Source organism: Physcomitrium patens, chromosome 2 (assembly GCF_059467195.1).
Source record: "Physcomitrium patens ecotype Gransden chromosome 2, ASM5946719v1, whole genome shotgun sequence".
In the NCBI taxonomy this organism is placed as follows: Eukaryota; Viridiplantae; Streptophyta; class Bryopsida; order Funariales; family Funariaceae; genus Physcomitrium; species Physcomitrium patens.
In genome coordinates, this window is record NC_143411.1 from 22109326 (window position 1) to 22135238 (window position 25913).

General features: G+C 35.3%; 2 protein-coding genes and 1 pseudogene across 3 annotated transcripts; 2 read left to right on the forward strand and 1 right to left on the reverse strand.

Annotated features, from left to right (window-relative positions):
• On the forward strand, positions 1–253 carry LOC149989799 (gamma carbonic anhydrase-like 2, mitochondrial pseudogene; annotated as a pseudogene).
• Positions 254–9692: 9439 nt separating this feature from the next.
• Positions 9693–11203, forward strand: LOC112279139 (bifunctional nuclease 2). The gene is made up of 2 exons (XM_024513283.2): positions 9693–9832; positions 9975–11203. The coding sequence occupies exon 2, from the start codon at positions 10001–10003 to the stop codon at positions 11018–11020; it is 1020 nt and encodes a 339-aa protein (XP_024369051.1). The 5' UTR covers positions 9693–9832; positions 9975–10000; the 3' UTR covers positions 11021–11203.
• A 4518-nt stretch (positions 11204–15721) lies between these two features.
• On the reverse strand, positions 15722–25548 carry LOC112278115 (dynamin-like protein ARC5). 2 transcript variants are annotated; one of them, XM_024511227.3, is made up of 20 exons: positions 24607–25548; positions 23215–23618; positions 22526–22921; positions 22232–22416; positions 21925–22089; positions 21668–21790; positions 21103–21324; positions 20847–20980; positions 20394–20486; positions 19893–19956; positions 19479–19527; positions 19213–19295; positions 18875–19032; positions 18528–18588; positions 18161–18223; positions 17713–17813; positions 17389–17446; positions 16802–17134; positions 16454–16618; positions 15722–16239 (listed from the first exon to the last, which is right to left on the reverse strand). In XM_024511227.3, the coding sequence occupies exons 2-20, from the start codon at positions 23594–23596 to the stop codon at positions 16126–16128; spliced, it is 2949 nt and encodes a 982-aa protein (XP_024366995.1). In that variant the 5' UTR covers positions 23597–23618; positions 24607–25548; the 3' UTR covers positions 15722–16125. The 2 variants fall into 2 exon arrangements, with proteins under 2 accessions (XP_024366995.1, XP_024367003.1); XM_024511235.3 differs by having other exon boundaries at positions 23215–23613; positions 24607–25505.
• Between the last annotated feature and the right edge of the window lie 365 nt (positions 25549–25913).

A 25913-nucleotide genomic window follows, 5' to 3' on the forward strand; every position in this document is an offset into this window, starting at 1 on the left:
ATAAATAAGCCGCAATTTGAAATTGTCAACTTCGTGCTGGTCGTGGCGGTGGAAGCATTTGTGGCGTTCAACGCGGTGCTCGCGGGAGCAGTGGAAGTGCAGGATCGCGCGACGGTGTGGTGCGGATCGGACCTGCGTGGCGACTTGAATCGCATTATGGTAGGGTTTTGGTCCAGCATCGGGGATAGTTGTGTGCTGCACACGGCGAGCACGACGACCATACGGCTGTCGGCCAAGACCTTCATCGGATAATACTGTTCAATCGGGGCGTTCACTGCTTTGAGATCGTGTTCAGTGTGGGACAAAGTTGTTGTTGAAATTCGGTATGTGTTTCTGTTAGGTTCGGTCGAGAGAATAATTCCATGCTCGCTTCGGGGTACATCTTGGCGCCTGAACTGCAGGATGCAGCGAGTGGACTTTGGGCAGGTAAGCCAGCAATGCTTGTTAGGTTGCTGACGACTGACGAGATTGTGTCTATTCCGCAGCTGGCTGACATTCAGCGGGAGCTTGCACAAGAACATGCGCAGGAATTTTTTCCCTGCGGCACTGCCTATTTGGAAGTTGAAAAGCTGCGGGAGAAACAGCAGCCGCTGCGAAGAGATGGTTTTACTATACGTCCGAATGCTAGTGGAATTTCCATGAAAGTTGAGACTCTAGGCTTTGTGAAAGTGGACTTTTCGACATTGAAGCACCAAGTGGTTAAGGCATAACTGAATTGCAAGTAGATTGTCTTTAATTGTCTGAATTCTCTCAAGATACAGCCAATGGCGTTTGTCGAAGCTGTGTACTTTAATGCTGTTTTGAAGTATGTGGACAAGAATATGTCTTGAATCCTGAAAAGGATTCGTGGTGTAGAAATTAAGCAAGGTGCAAAACTGTTCTGAACATTGACCATGTTTTATTGCCTATCTCACCCCAGGTGAGAAATTAGCACTTCACCGAATTGCGCATTACACGAGGGAATCTTAACTACTGAAACTACAGCCGAGTACAGGCCTACGTGCACTACTTTCGACCAAATATACATTTCAATCACGACTCACAGGAGAAAATTTTATGTACTAGAGGTTGGTGTGCATATTAAACTAGCACAAGACCTAAGAAACCCTGATCAGGACATATTTTTGATGAGATGAGTCTTCAAAGTAACGTATCCTACAATTTTCGCACTAAACATTAACCTCGCACCACCTTGGTTGCATGCACAACCGTCTGTTAGTTCAGTCACCAAACCAAACCAACATGCAGGAAATGTATGTGGTTGCCAACATAGCAGCCAACCCCAGTTGTTACAAAGAGCATGACATAAACCAAATTGTCATGAGTAGGACAAGCCAATCTGTTCAGCTTAACAATTTCATTAACTTGTAAATCATGGAATTTCAGGTTGTGCAGGGGTATTTAGCTCCACTTTGAGGAAGTCAAAACTTATGTAGAGACGCCAAAAGCATACGTTTGTAGAAATGCAACTGAAAATGACATGTAGTTGGTTTACTGAAACAATCATGGTCCCCATGTGTATAACAAAACTGCCCAATTTGCAACCAAATTTGTCTATTCTGCATAGTCAATTTGATGGTGATACATAAACCATTCCAATTTCAAGTTGTTTTTCTAGTGGTATCTTCACTATTACAAAAACAAAATAAAAACATGAAAGTAGGATGGACATCATTCATTGTTAATGAACAGTGTCGAAAGCCAAGGGAAGGGCACTTCTAATCTCTTAGTTAAATGATGGATAAGTCACAACTTTTGATACATATAGCATGGGACATTCAACATCCCTCTTTCAAAAATGGGACTTAATTCTCTACTAAAATAAGAGCTAATATATCTCTAAAAGCTAGAAACTTATCTCTAAGAAGAGGTTTTGTGAAGATATTTGCAACTATTTGCTCCATGGAACAATATTCCAAACCAATTTGTCTTTTCTCTGCACATTGCTTAATAACATAATATTTTGTATTCCAATACTTTGTATCGCCATGGTCTGTTGGATTCTTGGCAATAGTAATAGCATTTTAATTACTTTCATAAATAAAAATCTTTTTTGGTTCAATAATGTCATAATTCCTAATTATATAACAAAGTAACAAAGTCTCCCTTGCTGCAATAACCAAAGTTACATAATTTGCTTTCATTGACAAAACAAAAACTAAAGATTGCTTCTTACTTGACCAAGTGATCATTGCCTTGTCCAATATAAATACATAGCCTCGTACTAAACAGCGCATCTCCATACAACCTACTCTATTTGCATCATTGTAGCCTATAAGTTACAAATTTTCTTCTTTTCTTCTATATTACAATATTAAATATTTTGTTCCTTACAAATAAAAAAATATTCATTTGATTTCTTGTCAATGTGAAACATATGGATGCACCATGTATTGAGCAAAGTGTTGACAAGCAAATGCAATGTCATAACTTATATTATTTGTAAGATACAATAACAAACCTAAAGCTTTTTGATAAAGCTTTATACTTTTTGCATCCAAAAGATCATCATTCTCATACTTAGTGATATGACTTTGTACTATTGATGTAGCAATTGTCTTTGCATTTTTTCTCTCAAATTCTTCCAATTTTCTATAAATATACTTGATTTTATTCAAATAAATAGTACCATTTTTCCTATCTTGTAAAAAAATCAATGCAAAAAAAATCACCAGATTCACCAAGGTCTTTCATCTTGTAGCTCTCTTACAATTCATCTTTGTATTTCACAAGGATTTTAAAGTTCTTACTACCAATAAGTAAGTCATTATCAAAGATAATTATTGTAAGAATTAGTCTTTTAGTGTACATTGTGTACAAACAAGGATCTAATTTTGAGCCCTCCCAATGAAGATTTAATAAAGATTTATCCAAATTCTTCTTCTATCCGCATCTAGATTGCTTAAAATCATATAAAATCTTTAACAATTGCAACACCTTGCATTTATATTCTAATAGAACTTCCAAACCTTCTAGGATTTTCTAATAAATATCTTCTCCTTTAAGTTTGTCATTTAAATAAGTTAAAATAATATCAAGTTGTAATATATTCTAATTAAGAAAAGCAGTAATTATAATAAATATGCAAATTATTACAAGGCACGCAACTAGTGCAAAATTTTCTTCGTAATCAAGACCTTCACTTGTATAAAATACTTTGCAATCAATCATGCTTTAAAACATTCAATTAAACCATTGCTAACAAGTTTTTTCTTAAAAATCTATTTTGAATCTATAGCCTTCATATTTTTGGATAAAAATAAAAATTTCTATGTACTTTGATCTTTCAAAGAATCAAGTTTTTATTTCATGGCATGACTCCACACTTTGCAAAAAGTTGAATTCATGGCTTGCTCAATAATCTTTGATTTTGCATATTCATCAACATGACCTACATCCATTGTTTCAATCAAGAAGTCATAATTCCCTCAAATATAATTATTGTCTTTTTTTCAAGGTATGCAATGCATTCTTCTACCACTTATAATATTTGCTAAGTCAATGCGACTTATATAACAACGTCTTGGTGGTAGAAATTAAGTAGTTGCCTCCACTTTTGGTTGATGGAATTCCACTACTTCTATTGGTATAAATTTGCTTCTATTTCAATCATTTTTCTATCCAATCTATCATGCACATGTAATCATGAGGCTTGAGGTTGAGATATTTCTAATTTATTTGCATGTTGAAAATCTAGTATATCGAGATTATTTCTATTATCTATATCTTCTCTAGTTCTCTCGTGAGAAATTAGTAATTCACCAAGTAATTTATCCTTATTATTAAAAAAATCACATCTCGACTAAAGATCACCTTCTTTCTCTTTAAGTAGAAAATTTTCATATTCTTTTGCTACTTTCGAATATCTAACAAAAATACCTTTTCTTGCCTTTGTATCAAACTTTTGACGTTTTATCTTTGATATGTGATGTCAAGTAAGAAAATCAAAGCAATGAGTATTTTGAAGAAAATATTTTTTATTGTAAAAACTTTATGTGGTGTCTTACCATTGAGTCTTGCAAGTGAAAGGTGATTATAAGTCCAAGTCACAAATTTTCTTGCAAATGCTCAATACTAATGATTTAGCTTGATATCATCTAAAAGTGTTTGTACTCCTTTAAAAATAGTCCACATCATATGTTCTATTATGCCAACAAATTCGTATGTATATGCAAAGAGTAATCGTGTGCTCATTGCCTTCACCTTTAAAGTAAGAACCAACCTTATTATTCAAGAATTTAGTACCTTGATCAGTGAGAAAAACTTTTACCTTTCTTCTAATTCTTTTTTGTGCCTTTACTTCTCAAGTCTTATAGATAGCATGTACTTGGTCCTTATTTTGAAGAAATGCAAGGCTATAATAGCCAAAATATTCATTAATCTACACAGCTAACTATTCATGATTCATATATAGGTATTTTATCCTTCTCTCTATTAATCTTTAATCCTTCAATACAATTTATCTTCATAGCCTCTTTTATTATATGCATTGAAGTATATGCTAATGCTTGATGACATTTAATAAGTATATAATTTGAAATAGATGAGGTAAAAATTGTGGCAAGTTCTTCAATTTCACAAGGTTTAAGGTAAGCTTTACTTGCTAATGTATCTTGTGTACATAAGTTACCTAAAGATAGAATCCAATCGACTCCATTGACATCTAAGTTAAATTTATAACCTTTCTTGTATGAAATTGAAATTAATAATAGAATATCACATGCTCCAAGAATCCAATGGACATCCTTCATAACTAGAAGAGTGTGTTTTTTTATAGGGCCTAAAATTGTGAAATACATCTTACTTGAATCTTGTGATTTCCTAATACCACCATCATAGTTTTAGAGTTGGATAGTTGTATTTTTATTAAAATTGAGGAGCTTACTCTTTGGATGTGTACATCTATTGCATTATTAATTTGTATATAATGTCGTAATTGAGACAACAATGCAATCATTGTTTTTGAATTAAATGATATCTCTTGAGCTAAAAGAACAATAGCAACGCCAACATTTACTATACCATTGCTATTTGTTTTAGGACATTATATATCACGTCACCAATGCCCTTTCTGTCTACAATCCTTATAAGTACTTCTAGAATTATCAATCTTAGTCTTCTATTTTTATTGTGGATGGTGCTTCTTTAAGAATTCTTTTCCTCTTGCATACACTACTTAAGTAGAAAATAGAAAACTAGTCTTCTTCTTTCTTTACATTTCTTCTTCAAAAAGAATAAATTATACAATCTCTTTTGTGATTTCTTTTTTTTACTCAATGCAATCAATTGAATAAGTAGATCTCAAAATTTTAGTAATGTGGTGAGTATAAGAAATATCATGTTTTATTTATCTTTTTCACCATTGGCTTCAATATATTGATTCCTAAGATCAAAAATCTCTCTAAAAAAATCTCCATACATTCTTTATCTATATATTAAAGATTACATAATTTCTTTATTAAAAATATCTCAATAATAATTCTTAAGGACTTATAGATTTTAGCCAATATGTTCTACATTTCCTTTGTAATATTATATTTGCTTATATGAATTAATTGAAAATGCTTAACTTTGAATGCAATCAATGCTTGTACTTTTTCTTTGCTTGATTTCTATTTTAATTTTTCATCAATATTTCTATGGTATTTTAATGTCTTGTCTATATGCATGTAAAGCTTGCAAATATGCATCAAGTGTTTCATAATAAATACCAATATGCCATAGTTTTTTTCATCTAATCAATCAATACAATGGTCCATTAAAGATGCCATTGAAAAATATAATTAATGTAATAACAACAAATAATTATAAGAGAAAAATTAGCAAATAATCTACAAAATGTAATATTTGAAGAATAGAAGTACTAAGCTATATTGGAGCAAAAAAGGCTTGTCTTCACCACCAGCAACAAATGGAATTTAATTAAGTAAAAACCAATATCAATAGAATTGAATTCCAATTCTAGCAGCTTTAGTAATTCTAGCAACTCTAGCAAGTCTTTGGCTTTGGCAATATTCTAGTGGCAATGGAGTTCTGGGATCAAGCAAATCATGTAAGTTTTTATCTACAAAAAACATCTAATTGTATTCAAATTAATATTCATCTACAACATTATTCATCTAAAATGATATTCATCTAAAGCACTCTTCATAATATCTTTTAGAAAAGCTTCCTAGAAGCTTCATAGATACAATTTTGACTTTATACATATTTGTAATTAATTGGTAGGTTTGAAACTTGGTCAACAAGTTAATTACGTGTTACATTTGTTGGTAGTTTGTAGAACAAGCTAACTATGTGGTGCATATATAGAAAACTTGCCTTGCAAGTTTAGTCATATGTCTTACAAAGTCATCACGTATTAGAGGTTCTATAGAACAACCTTACACAGGTCTTAGTTGCATAGTATAGATGGAAAGAAGAGTGAAGCCTTCTTTACTCTTATTAATACTTGTCTAATCCTTAGACTTGTTTCAAGACTTTCTAATCTTGTTGTCTTTGGCAATAGCCATTCTAATTTAATATTATATCATATTTGAGTGATTTTCTAATCTTTTTGAATGACATAAGAATATATTGATCTTTTAATTCTTTGAGGTTCATGTCCTTAATAACTAGGCACCATAATTCAATAATTTATTAGATTTAAGCATTCATGATTCTTTAAAGAGCTACTTAATTTATACATATATATATATATATATATATATATATATTAAATTTTACTTCTTAATTTTTTCTATAACATATTTTATAAACAAACACAAATAATGATTATATTAATACAAGGTATTTGACTCTTCTTTATTTAAAAATTCTTTCCAACTTCATATTAACTCCTCTTAGAGTGAATAAGAGCTTTTTGAAAAGATAACAAAGAGAGGAATCATTCCTTAAAATCTTTAAATAAAATACCAAAAATACTCTAAAAAATCTACCAAAAAAACCCTGATGAAGATCTTGAAAAGAATCTAGCTCTATTTTTTAATTCTAAAACACACTTCATCTTCATGCTAATTCTTCTTAAAGCGAGTGAGATCTTTTGGAAAAGCTAATAAAAAAAGGAACTACTTCTCAAAATTTTCAAATAAAATACTAAAAATACTTTGAAAAAATTCCTAAAGAATGGCTAGCTATATCTAAAGAGAGAGAGCTCGAGCAAAGGAGAGAGAGGTCCAAAAGTCAACTCAAGTTGATACCACTCCACTTCAGCCCATGTCTCTTTACTTTACCACCATACGACTCTATCTCAAGTCCATATCAAAGCACATATCTTTGGAAAAAAAAAACTATTAATATCTATAATAATCTTTATTTTTTTATATCTTTATTATAAAAAAAATTATAATATTTTATCTTAATTTTACATATTATGCCACTTCTTAACACAACAATGCCTTATATTCTTGTATAATGAGCTTTTTCAAAAAATTTAAGCCTCTAAATCTTTTTTTCAACTTTTTAAATTTTTTATACTTTAAAAAAAGTCAATTCTTTCAATAAAATCAAATTCTCTAATCTATTTAGAAATTCTTGCAAAGTCTCAAATTTTCAAATATATAGCTTCTCCAAGCATGTTAAGCTACCAAATTCTTTCAAAAACTTTTTCAACTTCCTATATTTTGAGAAATCTAATTCTTCTAATGAAACCAATTCTTCAATCTACTTGGAAAGTCTTCCAAAGCTTCATATTTATGTATATTTAGCTTCTCTATAGGTGTTAAGTATCCAATTCTATTTAATATCACCTTCAACCTATTATATTTAGTAATTTTTAATTCTTTCAAAAAATTAGTTTTATCCATCTTTATGTAAATTCTTCTAGTAACAAATAATTTTCAAGATGAAAGAAAATCAAAAGTGTCATGATATACAACTTATTTATCAATTATTTTATATTTATATAATTGATTAGATATAAACTTATTAATGGTAATAATTTATATCTATCATTTGAAAAAAATTCAAAAAGCTATAGTTGTGAAGATGAATTGCATGCATTTGACTAATAGCCTTATGTTTGGTAAATGTTTCAAAACCTATCAATAGTGTCTTTTTGAGTTTTAATTATATAGTCTTCATTTAAAAAGTACATGACCAAACATCAAAGTTTTGATGTTTGTTCTACAGGAGTTGAAATAAGTTGCAAGAAAGAGGATCTATAAAAAAAAATTTAAGAACATGTCATCAAATATTAAAAGACTTGAAAGAAGAGATTAATGGAAGAAATTCATATGCACCTTGTATTTGTGTAAAAAATATACAAGGACTTTTGTTCAATAAAAAATAGGGTGGAATAACAAGCATATGGAGCATCAACTTCAACAAGCAAGCGAGCACAAAAGTTCCTAAGCATGTCAATAAGCTTTGATATAAGAAAAACAATTTTTCTATGATAGTTGAGAGCAAGATGACATAAGTAATTTTCACCTAATATTTGAATTTATTTCACAATGTACATTGGTTTTTTTCATAATAGAGTAGAAGATAGAGGTATGGATAGAGTGATGTTAAAAAAGACTAATGGTAGTACATATTAAAAGAAAGAATTTTAGTAAATATTCTCTTGAAGAATGGATATTAAAAAAAAAATTATTACAAAACAAATCATATATATATATATATATATATATTTTAAAATTTATGATATATATATAATATTTATATTTTTAATATTTCTTTAAATAATGGTTGTAATACAAAAAAGATAATAAGAACTTTATAATAGTGTCTAAGACTTTTATAGATTTTATACTCTAAAACATAAAATATAGAAAAAAGGATTTATCTCTTCTTATTCTAAAATGCAAAGAATCATCTTGTCTAGAAATAAAAGCATAAACATATTAATTACAAACGTAGGCAATGACTAAAGGTTGTATATACAAAGAATTTATTGTTGTTTTTATGATGTATATATGACAATAGAGCACTCATTTTTCTTTAAAATGCATATGTTTAAATATATATATATATATATATATATGATGAAACTATAAAAGTCAGAATATTTAGAAGCAGTTCCATAGAGAATTGATGTTTTATTGAGTAGTACAATGGAATTAAAGGACAGAAAAAAACCACTCCATTGATGAAGTTGCATCACCATCCATCCGACGCTCTTGGCAAGTAGTGGGATCTCGTCGAATCATCCTAAGTTGGTAGCAAATTCTCCCGCCGATTAGGGCTCGGCTGCCCCATCTCAACCAAAACAAACCACGGACGGATTCATCTCGCAAGGAGGGAGGGAGTATGGTGCGGCAGATTAGACTCTTTCCGCAAAGTATGTTTGTCCAAGGATGGAGTAGTTTAGATTCCCGGCCAGGCTGCATTCCCGACGTCGCACACCTGATTCGGACGATGTGGTACGAGTCAGGTGTGCATCGTACCGGTCCACGATGCACCATACTTGTGGATTAATTAGTTAATTACCTGTGATATTGAATGTGGATTAAATTGCTCTGCGCGTTGCTCTGAATTCATAGCACGAGCTCCGGCGCTGCTCGGCCCTGGCCATCTCGCCACGAGCTTCTCGAATTCCAGCTCGATAAGTTCTGCCACGCTGCTGTAATTGTTGGAATTCGATATAAATACAACCATCGTCCAGGGTCAGGACGAAAAGTAGACGAATCGTCGGAAATGAGACGAATGGGAGCGTTCGTTCGTCGTAGCGGTGAATAGGGGAGAGTGTCCACATGCCTGCCATGAAGGAGGGAGGGGGTCCTCGAGTCGTCGTCGGCGTTCACAGCAGGAAATTTCAATTCATAAGCTCTCGTCGCGTAGACGTGGAGGCGAATTTGCACGCCGTGGCCTTCGTCACCGTCGGATCGAGGTTCGTGCGCCGCTTTTTACTTTTGTTTTTTTTCTCTGGCGATGGACGTGGTTGGAAAGCGCAGGTGATTTCTGTGAGGGATCGGTGTGAGGGAAGGTTACAAGTTTGATTTCTCGCGAAGAGGATTTTTGCATTTTGGCAGGGAGAAAGGAATATTGGATTTGGTTTATGGAGACTCTGCGAGCCGTGCATCATGTGGTTGGCCTGAAGGCCGGCGGTGCGGGTGCATCCCGATTTGTGGTCATGGGGTGCAATTCGGCTCAGTTTTGGGGGTTAAGGAGTGTCGCGCATGGGGTTTCGGGAAATTTGAGGCACGAGCGGGCGGTGTGGAAGAGGATCGGCGAGGTGCGGAGGGTTAAGAGGAGGGGTGCATTTTATGCGGCGTACGAGAGCTCGAGCGGTGGGAATAGTCATGTCGAAGATGGAGGCAACGGCGGGGGTAACGGTACGAGCGAATATCTGGAAGCCCAGGTTATGGACGCTGTGAGCATGGTTCCATTTCATGGCAAGTTGCTCATGACACTAGGAAACGGGAGAGAGATGGAGGTTGATCACATCAATCCTGCCAAGGGTCGATTGCTTTACAAATCCAGCACACCGACGATCTTCTTGAAGGTCACGGATGGGTCGAATTTGATGTTGCCAATTGTAGTGGGCGAGGCGGCTGTGAGTATGCTCATGAGGGCGTTGCACGATGATGAACATGTCGGTCGGCCAAATTACTACGCTCTCATGCGTGATATGGTGGAGACTCTGCGTTATGAGCCGAGAATGGTTAGGATAACCGATAGAGTTGTAGACACTTACTACGCCAGGATCTATATGGGCAAGCCTGGTGAGGATGACATTGTGAGCGTGGATGCAAGGCCGTCGGATGCAATCAACTACGCGGTACGTTGCAAGATTCCGATTTATGTGAATAGCAGCATCATTAAGGCGGATGCTGTGCGGCCTGTGACGGAGGTTGAGCTCACTAAGAGGATAGAGCTCTATTTACCGAGGAAAAGAAACCTTATTTTGAGAGAACCTTTTTCTTCGTATCAACCAGATGTTTTCCAAGATGAGATGGCTATGGTGGTCTGCATGCTCGTTGCTGCTCAGCAGGAGCGCTATGCTGATGCAATTCGATGGAGAGACGAACTTGCGAGACTTCGTGCAGATTTCAAGGGAAAGCTGCAGCGATTTTAATTGTCTATTTGGAGCAAGCCTACGGGAGGCTAATTCTTGCTAATATTTGCTCTCATGTATAGAACTTCCAGTTTGATTTACATATAGATCTTGTCATGTTAGGATAATTCGTGTGAATAATGTGAAACGAAAGGCGACAGAAAACCTAAACCAATTTTCTTGTAATATACGTCAATTCGAAAACTGCTAGCTTCTCGTGCTCTGATTCCCTTGTTTGTTTCACATACATGATGATCACCTGCGAACTTCGTTGACAGCTTCCTCATATTGTTTAATTGTGGAATGCTTTCTTCTATCACCTCTTGGTGTTGGGGCTTCTGCTGTGCAGATTCTACATCCGGTACCCAGTAGACATTTTTGTCTAGCATCCAAGTAGATACTTGCTGCAATTTCTAGCTCGTTCCAACATTCCCTGTTGCAACAGAAGACCCAATCGATCTTATTTTTCAGCGAAGTAGAGTTTGTGAGCATGGAACTTCTCAGACTCATCTCTCGCTCTTTTTTCCCCATTTTGTTTATTCCTACTAGGCTTTCACGTAACCCTAGTTTGTTCTGGATATAATAATTGAAGAATTTGCGGCATTTGTTGTTTTTCCTTGCATCTCCTTGTAGCCTTACGGCTGTAAGTGGACTGTGTCGTTGAGTTGGAAACAAAAACATGTTTTGCATGCATGGTGTAGGTACAAATGTATTTTTTATACAATCTAAAGTCAATATACAAAACATGTTACTTGCAAAACATTATTCTCTTTGATATTTCCTAAAATATATTATCAATTAATAGAAACTTTGAATTGCTGATTTTGAGAAAAAGAAAATCATACAAAGTGAACATTCATACAAAGAAATTTCCTTGGTAAATACAAACACATTTCTTAATGTTGAAATTGCTCAAAATCGAAATTTTTGTGTGGGTTATTTACTGGAGTCTCTAGATTTTGGTTTTGTTTAAAACAATTATCACTATATCTCATCTAAACTACAACATTAACCAAATACCTTATATAAAACCATCTAGTAAGTATGTTTTTTATTTTATTTTTATTTTGTGCTATGAGAGCTTTTTAGTACAACCTACTAAATTAGGTGATATACTTTGTTAGTATTGCTACTACAAATTAAAAAAATCAGGATAAATCAATGTAAGGAATTATTTCTTGATAGTTTGAAATATATTCTTGACAGAATTTTGCTAAGTCTTATTCTAAATCATTAGAATAACAATTTTTGGATTGAAATATTAGAAATGATTAAATTATTGGTTAAATATTTATGAATAAAATAATATAAAAAATAATTTATTTTTATTACAAATAGTAAGAATTTTTAATAGAAAACGTTTCTAAGATCTTTATTTTTTATATATTACCATAAAAAATTCTTACACATTATTTTTTACTACCTTCTTCAAAGTTCTTTCTGTACATGGAAATTTTTGTAGAAACAATCTCAAACAACTTATGCACTTGCAACACCACAACTTTTTGTAATTGTTTTCTTTTAAGAAAAAAATGGTAATTTTTTAGATCATAAAACACCTATGATACTACTTAGTCACATTAATATTACATATAAAAATTAGAATATAAAAACCTACAAATTACTTTTAAATAAATATTTATATTATAATATTAAAAAAATATTGTATACAATATTTTAAGAATTCTTATATACAAAAATAATGTATTCTTTTAAATTCAAAAAAATATAAAAAGACATAAAAACCACCTTATTATAAAATATAATAAAATAAAGAAAATTGAATCATATTTTCATATAGTTTAAAACTATTTATAAATTAAAAATCATTATAATTCATACTAAAGTAATCTATAAATATTTTTTTATATATAAATTTGAAAATCAAATATTAAAAAAAATCACTAAAATTATCTATTTTTATTCATTTAAAAATACTAAAAAATCATGTTTATATTATCATATTTTAATTTTAATATATATATTATCATATTATTGCATATAGATTCAAGTCAATTAAAAGTTATTTTGTATTTAATTAGTCATCTTTTGGCTGATTTAATAGCCAAAAATGTTTATTAAAATATAATATAATAAAATTATAAAGCATTTAATTATTTTGAGATGAGGTTTGAAACATGCTATGAGAATTTTTATTTTAAAAAATTTATACCTCTATTAATCTAAAAATAAGCTAATTAGAAAAACCATTTTTTTTGTTTTAGATTAATTTTAAATTTAAAAAAGCATACAATATATCTAAAAAAAAAATCAAGTTTTAACTAATCAATGTCTCTACTTAATATTTTGCAATTTAAGATTTATATTGAAGCATCTCTAATTTAACTCAAATTCATGGATTTGAATTAATTAGTAGAGATACTAATTCATTCATATAGACCTTACGACAAGAAAATATATATTCAAACTTGCTGTGACTTTGAAATAAAAACAATTAAATTTAAAAAATAAAAATAAAAAATATATCACAAAATATTTGATAATGCTTGAGGATGTTCTAAAGGCTAACAACATTTTTTGACAAACATTTGAATTCGTAAAAAAAACTTATTGAATAAGTCTCAAATAATCAAAAAAAATTATTTGTTATTTTTACAAAAAAAACCTTTTGGTAAGTACATATCTACCATTTCAACAAAAAACTTAGTCAAAGTTCAAAAGATGGCATATTTTTATAATTAAAACTTTGCACCTTTAAGTATAATTATTGATAAACTAAAATAATATTAAAAATAAGAATAATTGCAAATAAAAATCAAAGAAAATAAATAAAAACATCAATTTAGTACTTTAAAATTTTAAAATTTTAAAAATATTATTAAAAAGAAGAAAAAAATGGATAAAATAAATAATATAATATGAGGATCTTAGAATAAAAAGATGAACTACTTTGCTAAGTTGTTGTAATAAAGTACCTTAAAATAGTAGTAGCACTAAAACACCACAACTAAATTATAAAACTATATTTGACAACATGCTACAAATTTCATATGCAACCACTATTGCACTTTTAAATATATTATTTGCATAAAGAAGATTAAAAGCATATAGAAGTATGTGGCAATTGTGATACATCATGTACTAAAAATATATAAATTTATCTTCTCTAATAAAATAATATATATATATATATATATATATATATATATAATATCTAAAGTAAATCTTTAGAAAATACTAAGTTTGGTCCTCCTTTGTCTTTGATTTTAAGGTTATCTTCTTAAAATAATCTTTAATCTATTGCCAAGGCAAAAATATTTAAAACTTATCCAACTTTATCTCTACTAAAAACACCAAGTAAATAAATAATAATGTAGTGTAAGAATAAAAATTATTAGTTTTAGAACATAAACATTAAAAAAAATAAGAAGAAAATATTATGAGTCCAAAAATATAACAAAATAAAATTAGATAAGTACTTATAATGTAATTTAATGAATGAAAGTATTTTTGGAAAGAAGAAATTATGATATGATATTTAAAAAATAAATTACTTCTAATGTGTTAATTTTAATAGAAATATCTTTTTATCAAAAGAAAAACAAAATAAAATCGTAATCAATAAAAAATAATATTATAATGATACTTTCTATGTTATAAATACATTTTTAATTTAGGTTTTTTCATTAAAATTTCACAACATTTTTTTGAAAAATCTTCTTTAATAAAGAGTTTATATTTTTATATTTTTTTTCTTATTTTCCTATATCTAGCCAATTTCAAACATACTTAAAAAATATATATATATCTAACAAACTTTGTAAGTTTGAATAATACTTCATTAAGCTTCTTGTTGACATACAAAAACTTAAGGCTTAGGCTATGAACACACTCTAAATTGCCATATGCACACCTATTATGTCTATACACACACCCAAGACCTCAAATTGGTTGTTTTTGATCCCCTCTTCATTAGCTTAACATAGGTCCTAGTCTTCTCTTTTCCATCTTCCTTGTCTTGGTATAGGTCCTAGTTCCATGCTCTCCTTCATTGTTTTGGCAATATAACTAGGAAGTTGGCGAAGATGTCCAAAACCCACACCAAGACAAGAGGAGGAGACTACGACTTGCCTTGGGACAAGAAAGAGGGGGTTTAGAACAACTAATCAAAAACCTTATGTATGTGTAGACATAATGGGTGTACATATGATAATTTAGGTTGTGCTTGTAGTTCAAGCCAAACTTAATTTTTATATGTAGATCCTCTACATTTTCATATTCTATAACATTAAAGTGATTTCTATTCTTATAAACTATTTCAAGGGAAATATAATTAATTAGACAATATAAACTTACAATTATTTACATGAAAAATTCTGCATCATTTAATTATTTTTTTTCAATTTATGTGTTTTATTTATTTGAGTCACTCCACAACATTACAAAGTTCTTACTAATGTTGTGAAGTTTTCAGCTTTCCACCAATCAAATTCTCGCAGTTCTTTAATACGACTCCTTTTCTCATGTCCCCAACGGCAACCCTTAATACAGACATTTTCGATATTTGTAAAAGTTAGGCAAGTGATGTAATCAGAAAGAACAGGTACTTGTCAGAAAAAATAAAGAGGAAAAGTTAGCATTTGCATTGCAGATTGAGGCAATCTCCCAACTTGAATTCTACAAAGGCCACTGAAAAAAGTTCAATGATAATCAATACTTCACTGCCAAGCAAAGGAAGGCACTTCATAGAGAGGACAACAGTAAAAAAAACACTCCGAGCACGTTTATTTACGTTTCCATAATTTACAATTGACCTCTGCTTTCAAGCACATAGCAGCTTCCCAGCCAATCCTGCAATCAGTAGGTAGCTGTCTGAAACTTCTACAGAGTTGGAACCTGCTCACATTCACCTATCAGAATCCGAGTATCCACTCTCAAAGAAAGAGAAAAGACATCAGTAAGATATTAATCCTGCAAAAATTGGTTGAGAAATCCCAAGGACTTGCAAAAACACAAGCTGTCTGAATCACTGATTCGCACCACACTATCTATTGAGTACAGTTGGAGATTATCTGGAGCAAGAGGATGAGTTAAGAATAAAATCCTTCACTGCTGCTCTAGATTACCCTAGTATAAAAGAGAGCTTCGATTTCGATGACCCGTTGCTAATCTTGAAGCTTCACACCGGAGAATTCATCAGAGATGTCCTTCGCTGAAGCCATTTGGGATAAGTGAAGGTAGTGATGTATTCCAGAGAACTTCTCTTGAATCCTCTCCACCTATCAAACAAAAAAAAAAAACTCTTCGTACATTGTAAGATATATTAAGGAGGTGTAAGTCGATCCAGAGATATCAAACAAAATGCTAAAGCTAAAGCTTGTACCTGCAAAGTTTAGTCAAGGAGAACAACTACTCTGCAGTTACCATATTATTACACGGAAACTTCAAGCATACACGTCGCGCAACAAAGACAATCACATGACGTCAACATACCCGACTAAGCTCAAGCTCCAAGTCTTGCTTCTGTTGAAAGAAGGTGCGACGTACGTGTGCAACATCGAAAACATGGTCGATGTCTCGCTCAAAGGCAATTTCAAGGTCTTCCCGAAGCATTGATGGGAAGGTGTCCACCACGGGCATTAAGAAGAAGCAATTAAACTGTACAGAACCAGAAAGCCGTTTCACGTTCATCATATCAGCATTTCGGTGTTTTAGATCATTATGTTGAGCATAAAAGTCCAATAGCAACAGTAAGACAACATTATGAACTTTCAAAGATCCATTTCATGCATATAATCACTACAAAGCAATCGTATACTGAAGGACAAGCTTGGAACATACTTTCATTTCAGCAGAAGCGACACAATGGTCGCGGATTCCTTCAAAAATTTGAGACACAAGTGCATTTACAATCTCTTCAGATGTGGGTGCAAGGCGGCGATTCCACAGTGTGCTCTCCAGTAGGTCAACAAGCCGGGCTTGCGGTGATTGACTGCTGCTCAAAGACTCCCCCCTTTCCAGCCGATTCTTATTGTCTTGTTTGTTGCTATTTCCAGTTGCTGGTGCTGGTCCATCAGCAACTGTAGGCATAGCTGTTGGAACAATTGCTGGGATTGGTGATAACTCATTTGTTGAGCTGAGTGTGCTTAGATACTGACGAAGCCCAGACTGATTCTGCGCTCAATAGTAAGAAACATGAACCAACCTGAGAAGTCCTCACTAGAAATGGGGTATGGAAAATAATATTATAATCTTCAAACACTAACGTCACTTATACTTATTGGATCAATGCAGCGAAAGGTAACTTGGATAAAAATGTGAGTGGCATAAGACACACAAATGGACTGAAATACAATCAACATAGACGAACAAAATGAGTGATTCGGAAGAGAAAGTCTCTGCATAAGCAGATACATGAAAAATATTACCTTATTATGAAGTGACCAAGTGACATACCGCGTGGTGCTCATTAGATCCTCCATACATCTGCCACAATTGAAAATCATGAAAAAACAAAGAAAGGAGAGACATTCATTAGCAGGAAAATATATTAGATACAGTCATCAACCAAGTCGTCTGCATGACTATATTTATATGAGCTTTTGAACTAACTTCTGCGTTCAACACTTCACTACAAACATACAGTTAAACATGATAATTCCATATTAAATAAAAAGTAACAAAATAAAAATGAAAACAGGAAACCCCGCACACCCACTCTAGCTCGAAGTAATTTGACACTTGCTGCTTACTTTTCTCGGCAACTTCGTTCAGTGTTCTCCACAAAGATATAGAAAGCATTTGCAACATGCTTCAAAAACATGTCGTGACCACTAAGGAACTCTCGATCCTTCTGCAGTACATCTCGATAGAGGGTTAAGAAACAAGGCGCTTCTCCATTCTGATAATTCATCGAGACACTACAATAATACAAGTTTCCAACTTCCAAGCTGAGAGTAGTAGATTTTTGAAAAGAAATACTCATCAAAAAGGGAAAATAAGGACTCCATAGACAATACACTTTTTCATCCCATAGAAAATAATACTTAGCTTTAATTTTTCTGAAATGATGTCGAAGTTCCAATCAATCAAATATGGTATAATAGCAAGGCAATATTAGAACATTCACTATCCCTACAGGGCCTAAACCTTGAGCCTAATAAATATCATGGCAACAATTGAAATAGCAATGAAATTGACCTGGAGAAGGAAGAATGAGATTGGCAGAAGTCTTCGAATGATGTGCGAGAGTCTAGTTCCCAACTACGTCAGACGCAGAGCCAAATAGTCAATCCATCTACTCCTGAGCTCAACCTAAAAGAAATTCTCCATTCGATTCTATCATGTGACTAGATCCGATAAAAGACTAACTTTCATACACTTTAGTTAAGAAATTATTGGAAACTAAGTTTGGTTCCATAATTAGTCTATCTAATGGAATAAAATAAACAAGACATTGTAACTCAACAAGTAACAAAACTCAAAATGAAAAATAAAGAAAAGAGCCGTTTTGATGTTGTGTGAATCACATTGAAATTGATGCGAGGTCCAGGATCAGAAAACTCACTTGATGCAGAAATGGCTCAAAAACATCCCTTGCTTTCGCAACTGCTATCACGCATGCTGTTCTGATTCAACTCCCACCTTCCTCTCAGGACTCTAAACGGTGAATTCACGATCTTTCTACTTACAACCATCTTAAGCCAAGGTACGTGGTTGAACCCAATGCTTGCCCAAGTCCTACTCAATTAATATTGAAAGCATGATCAAACAAATATTTATGTGTTGACAATAATCACATCCAGATTGCAAATTTAGCAGGAAAAAGAATTAAAGGTAAGTCTTGAGAGCAGGAAAAACAGACGATAAAATCATCTGAAACCTCACATACTAGCGAAAAAAATTGAGACACACCTGAAGTAATTGGTGCCGTCATGGATGTCTTCAACCCCGCAGGCATTTACAATCTCTTCACGACTTATAACAGGACACTTAACATTTCCAACAACAAACCGAAATTCTGCCATAGCACGGTGATATTGTGCCCCTCCATACAGTCGCATATTTGCATTCTGAACCACATATAGGATACATAAACACGTAGCATATTTAACAACCCAAACAGCTCTGCACACCTCCTACATGATCTGAGGAAATCAAAAAATTCACCATATTGTACTGCAATGTGGAAAAAGGTTCACATACTGCATTCGGGAATGATAACATTGAAATGAAGGTGCGGGACACCTTACCGGCATATGCTTGTATGGCATTTGCACACCATCCATAGCCACAAATGCTCCAGCATGAACACGCTCATCTTGGAGAGACTCTCCTGCAGATCTCATATTTGGAGGCAGTAAGTTCGTATAAATCCAAGACGTAGGTAAGAAGACTCTTAATATGCCACCGACATCCGAATATATTATACAAATGTGGGACCAATTATTTTTGTAAATGAGTATAGGTTACACTTTCAGATTTCCACAAACATTCATACTCAGTGAAACGTGCTTACCAAACTTGTCAACTGGAGCAACAACTGTTCCTCGAAGCAACAGAGATAGCTGGCCAGACAAAGAAATTCACTTATTAGAACGCGTACGCTAGGTGACCAAGCTGTGTTTCACCAACTGATGATGTACGTGTTGCGCCATTCTGAACAGAAACATTGTCCAAACAATTGAAACACAATAATCCTGCAGATGCTAACATGATCTTTCAAAGCTTACATTCAATATTCATCACTAACTTCGAATGAGCCCCCTAAAACGCTCTCGACACACACGAGCAACGACAGGGGATGCAAGGCAAGATCCACATTGGTGACCAAAAAATTTCTAATCTGACACATCATCAGATGCTGTGACATTGTTTTATAACTTAGAGACCGTTTTCTGACAAGAGTCAACGTTCAGGTGTAAGAAGAAACCTTGGAGAGGAAAGAGTCTCGAAAAATACGGCCCCTCTCTTTGAGTTTCACGTGGTCCAGATTGCTGCACGAAAAAACAGTGAGAAAAATCATCTGAGCACGGACACAAACGGACAAACAATATGAGAACTTCTAACACGTATAAATAACCCAGTGGAATGGAATTAAGGTCTAGATCTCAAGCAAGTGCTGAAAGGAGGGCTAACTCTATTCCAAATTAGAAGTTTCCCTCAACCCTGCAAGGGTCCTCCGCCACTTGCTAATGACATTGTATGCATAGTAGCTGTAAAATGTCAGTATCATATATTTAAGAACATCTATAGTAGGAAAACATCTTTCCAACAGTAATTTGTACACTGTACTCGCCAATGAGAAGCTAGTAACTATTTAAATGCATCATCAAAGAGCATGTATAGTAAAGGCCTTCCAATTATCAAGCTTAACGCAATAGGGACTGGAGAAAAACAGCCAATCAGAAGCAATACCAAAGTAAGAAAATACCTAAGCTCATGTACAATCTGATGCAGTTTAAGAGATGTGGTCCGGTATTCTCTATCCAGGAGTGCAACAATACTCGGCACGCTGTCCATATACCTTCACTCACATAGGACAACCCGTATATGTAAATAAGCTAATGCAAACTGGACAGCACCAGAACGTAATTTAGTCTGCTACAAAAGATATCAGAGTCTGCATAATCAAAGAATGAGTAGTTTTGAGAGAGCTTCTCAGAAAGAACATGATCGCTCGAAAAACTTCCAGAGGGAGCGTAGACTCGAACGTGCTTTAAACGTCACTGAATTGAAAAATAACATTTTGTGCCTTTAGAGGTCGAAAAATTCAACTGATTTCTAATAGCGCCTGATCCATTTCGTTCAGAAGACAAAACCAACTCAGAGTGTAAGGACATCACATGCGGTTCACTCCTGCCTATTCTCATTGGCATGAACTTACTGCCGCTGAAGTAACTGCTCAAGGAACAATCTCAAACGGCTAACTCCAATATGGGCCTGCTCTTCCTTCGTCAATTGACGGTCCAACTTTTCTTCTAATACAGCGATGTCCTTTGCCTCTTGTAAAGCTATTGCCTGAAATATATTGAACCCCACGAAAAATAAATACATGTTTGAGGTAGAGAAAAGAAATGACCTTCTGACTCAGGAGAAAATGAGCACAAAGTCCAGCATAAAATACCGACATACGTAATTACCTCGCGAAAATGATCATTTGAGCGGTAGATGCAATCACGACTAGTACCAACTCGTCCTGAAGGAACAGAAGTGAAAAAAGGAGATCCACTTAAGATATTGCCATCCAACAATCGCGAGGAAGGTCGCAAGAAAAGCTCCACATCCGCGCGGCATGCAAATTGCGGAATGCGTGTATCTAGCTTTGTTGATACAATAACAGTTCGACAAAGTTCTGGATCTACCTGCAGGTAAAAATAACACAAAACATTTGTCATACGAATGCCAACCCACCGCATCGTAGTATAGCTTTATCAATGCACACAAAAACCTTTCATAAATCAAGCCATCAACTTTTCATTGTAGTCCAAACCACTTAGTAAGCTTGGAGAAGCCTCAATTGATGAAAATAACATGGAACTCGTCTAATTAAAGCCAGAGGAGTAGCTAAACTTAAATGCCATGATGGCCATCATTGTAAGTTTGGACATCAACAAAGGAGAATTGTGCATAAGTATCTCCTCTACTAGGTGTGACAGTATGAACAGCCTAGCAACATTACATGGATTGAAGTATACTGCAGCATACCTGCATGACAATGCTCCGTGTTGTGGCATTGCTCCAATCACTTGAATCTTCAAGACACAAAATTATAAACTCCTTGTGCTGCAACTTTGTGCGCACCAGAGACTCCACAGCCCGGGCTTGCGACTGCTCCAGCAAATCAACCAAGGTCAAACAATAATACTCCACTTAATGAAGATTCTGGGTCCATGTCGTGCATAGAGGACAAAAGAGAGGCAACAGAGGATGTGACATGCAATACAGAGAAGACTTCTAATTACCTGAAGGGACTGATTCTTTCGGCCTGGGGCTGCAGACATTAGGCCAGGAGTGTCAATGATGGTCAAATTTGGGCAAAACTTGAACTCAATCTTAAGTATAATTTCTTTCTCCCAGAACTGGCAAACGTCACGCTCAAGCCGCAAATTCTCCGCTTCTATGTACGCCTGAAGCACCTCAAAACTAGATCAATTCTCATTTTAAATTTTCTTAAATTGAAGATAGACATGTTTTCGTTGAAATCGTAGGTAAATTATAAGCTAAGGACAAGGATGTTGCAATCAACACGGCTGCAAACTTGAGCCCTACCTGCAGCTCCTCTAGACTCTTTTCCTCCTCCCGGGGTGGTCGGTCCTCAGTAATCAAGTAACATCGAGGCTCATTGCACGCTGGATTGTACTTCATATGCAAGGTAATGGGCCGGCGAGTCTTTGTACCTCCACCAACGTGGTTGAATTGGAACCCCATGAGAGCTTCCACTAAGGCGCTCTTACCTGCCAAATCAAGCACCTAAAACTAAGATCGAAGCTTGCAAAGAATTTTGAGTTGCTACTCTCAAGCAGCAAGCAAAATACGTTGCAATTGTCAGGAAAAACTTCTTACCATCCGTCTGATGTCCAACAACAACAATCGCCGGGGCATCGAACGGTTTGTGAGAATCTTGAGCCAAACTATGCAATTCATTGTACGCCTCGTACAGCTTGTCGTTGCAGGCCTCGTAGAGCGTGTCATTGCCACGTGAAGGATAACTGTTTCCTGCAAAGATGCCATGCACGGCGGTCTTCAAGCTATCCTTCGGCTCTACACGATAATTTTGGTGGTGCTTGGTGGAACCACTCGGAGGATTCATGATCCCGGTTATTTTTGATTTGGTTGACTTCTGGGTCAAATTTAGCCCAATTTGACTTGAGGATTGAAAGCTGTATTGAGGTGACAGCATTCGTGATATAGGAAATGTGCTCGGAGACGAGTTGTGTGTACCAAATCCAGTGCCAAAACCTGAAAATTAAAAAAATGGCAAATTATACTGTTATAATACTTCATAATACGCAAATATTTGCTTTTAGTTTCATATACCAAACTAATGTAATAGTGAAAAAAATTCCATTTGATCACATTTGCAAATGGAATTACATCGAATAATCACGAATTTTCATATTATTTTCACACTGATATTTTCTAGGCAAATATCTTAGCAAAAACCAAATTGCACACTGACTCACATTGAACAACTCTAACTAGGTTATTGAAATGCGAGTATCAATTCAAGAACACGGGATTGGAAAACTGACTTGGGGATATCGACCCGCTGTGGATGTTTGAAGAAAAAGACTGCAGATATGGACCTGCAAAATTGGACAAGGATCCCATAGATGAGGACTCTCCTGCAGAAGAGGAAGTATAGGGAGATCCAGTGGGAATGGGTGACTGCATTTGTCCCAATGGATCTAAGGACGTAGGTGGTGGTATCTTGTTAGCCCACGACGAAGATGATAACTTAGGCGAGTTCTCCACAGAGGAAGATTTTGCGGAGCTGCTCTGCGAGAAGGTTGCAGTTGTGCTAGCCTGGGAGGTGATCCATCTTTCCGCTACACCAGCTCTATTTTCCTTCGGAGGGGTGTGAGGCATGTCGCCAACTACTACGGCGTCCATGTCGAACTCTCGGAAGAGCATAGGTGATCAGTTTCAGCCTGATCTGGCAGACACATAGATATGGAGTGAGTGATCGGAGCCAGACGTAAGGCACGCAAACCCAATTCCTGTTAACACTGGTTGTACAAGTTGAATACTGCGGTTGACTTCAAACACTCTAAATAGCCTTAAAAAATTTGAAGCTGTTCTCATGTTATGACAACAGAGGAACTACTAAGATCGATCAAATCGGAAAGCAAGTGAAACTAGTGATGTAGAGGCTGGCATATGCTTCCGACTGCACCAAGTGCGAAGACACTCCAGCGATTGCACAAAAACAAAAACCATGAAGGTTTAGTTAAAAGTTTCTAAAAACTCAACACTGATTCGCATCGAATTTAGAGGAACCAAAACTGAATGGCGCATTAGGCAAGTAAACTTGTATCATGAATGAAGCACTCTCCTAACCAAGTACAATTACTCTTACAGCAACCTGAGATAGGAAGAAGAGGCAATTCACGAAAGAAGTTCGTAAGCGATGACTTGTATAACCGAATAAGGTTCTGCTGCTTTCTTTGATCAGCCTCATTATGCAAGCGGAATCTTAAAATGAGAGAGGGGGATTGAGAGTTAGCAAAAAAATTAAAGGTATAAAAGGTGTTGTCTGCTTCTGAGGTCAGGGGCACTGGCCGCGGAGGGGAACAAAACCCAAGAAATTTTGGAAAAAAACTTGAGGACATTCAAGTCGAAAAACCTAAAGAAAAGCTCTACTCCAAAATCAAAAATGGAACCAAGCGACCCAAAGAAGGAGAAACAGCAGCTAGACGAGGCCAGTGATGGAAAGCTGATGAGAGTGAGGAGCGTGGAAGGCGACATTGAGGGAAGTGCAAGGGGGATGCACAGAAGAAAAGGAAGCATTAGCATCACTTCCGGGAGCAGATCATGAACCACCTAAATCCCACGTTTCTTCAAAATCCCTAACCTCATCAAATGCTTGCAGCTTATCAGTGTACACAATTGCCAACATAAATCAAGATCCAACCCCCACCCACCTTGAGGCAGACCCGTAATGCCGCTCCAGAGCGATCCGAGAGTAGATCAACCCGGCATGAACTTCTCGCTGCCACGTTAAGGACACAAACTTCATTCCCGGAGTGCCTCTCAGAAGAGGACTTTTCCTTCGACTGATCCACGAACCCGATCTCTCCCGAAACCTAAAAGATACAATACTGGCGTAAAGAGGCAACCACCAAGCCACCCTCAGTCGCCAAAATCCCAACCCATCAAATCCGAATCGAGCGGTTGATTAAGCAATAGGTGCAGCGGGGTGCGAGAAGACAACAAAGCCCCGCGTCTGGGAGGTGTGCCAAATTCGTAGATGAAAACACCCCTCAACAAAGTTTTTAGAATCCGAAATCTACTTTGCATCTATAGAATGCAGCTTCGCCCGCCAACACACACAGCCCATTCAACACGAAGGTGGCAGTGGTCAGTGCCCAGTGTACTCTTGTTCCATATTTGGCGTTGAATGCTCCATGCCGAGGCCTTCCGGAATCCAACTGGCCCAATGGCAACACAGCTGGATTCACGGTCATCACTACACCCTGTAGCGAAGTGCTGGGGAACTGAATACGAGTCTTAAGGAGAATCTGAAACAAACCTAAGCTCTGTTATAAGACACTTTTTGCAACTGGCATGTGTGTGTTCATCGGCGCGCACGATAGGGGTAGGATTTCGTCAAAAGGCAGAGATTGTAGTACCCGCGGAGGATTCCTGTACTTGTTGGAGAACCGTCGCAAATGCCACTCATAGAGCTTCACAAAATGCTCTGAAAACGATACACAGAGAATGCTCTTCACATTTCAGGAAAAGGTGTGTGAGGGGTGTAGATGATTCAAAAGAGCGATGGACGATGCAGCTCAACAGCATGGATGTCTAGAACTGCGAAGGGTATCGGTGATACAAAACGATAGTGGACGATGCAGCTCAACAACATAGGGCATCGAAGCCACAGTCACAGCTACGAAGGGGCTACAAAGCTGGGGAAATCGTTACTCGCTGGGTATCTTTTCTGACATCGCCAAATAGGTTATATTCGGGACGCCCTGATGTACCTGATATAAGTTAAGAACAATTTGACCATATGCCCTCCTCCCGACTTATGACCACCGCTAAGGTCGCTCATGGACCGTAACTTTTCGGACCACAATTCTGCTACACATGTCAACAGTAACTAGTCAAGATGGACTTGGTCACTTAAACTTGTTGTCAGTGAGGATGTTTGCAGCGTCCTCTTGTAATCAGCTCTCCAGTTTTTATGCCTCAGATATTTCCTTCCCAAATCTAGATCCTTCCCCTC

Coding starts and splice junctions, on each gene's coding strand:
- LOC112278115 (XM_024511227.3), bottom strand. CDS start 23,596: ATGCTCTTCCGAGAGTTCGACATGGACGCCGTAGTAGTTGGCGACATG. Junction 19,296..19,478: donor TGCTCCAGTTGACAAGTTTG/GTAAGCACGTTT, acceptor TGAGATCTGCAG/GAGAGTCTCTCCAAGATGAG. Junction 16,240..16,453: donor TGGAGCTTGAGCTTAGTCGG/GTATGTTGACGT, acceptor TTTGTTTGATAG/GTGGAGAGGATTCAAGAGAA.
- LOC112279139 (XM_024513283.2), top strand. CDS start 10,001: ATGGAGACTCTGCGAGCCGTGCATCATGTGGTTGGCCTGAAGGCCGGC.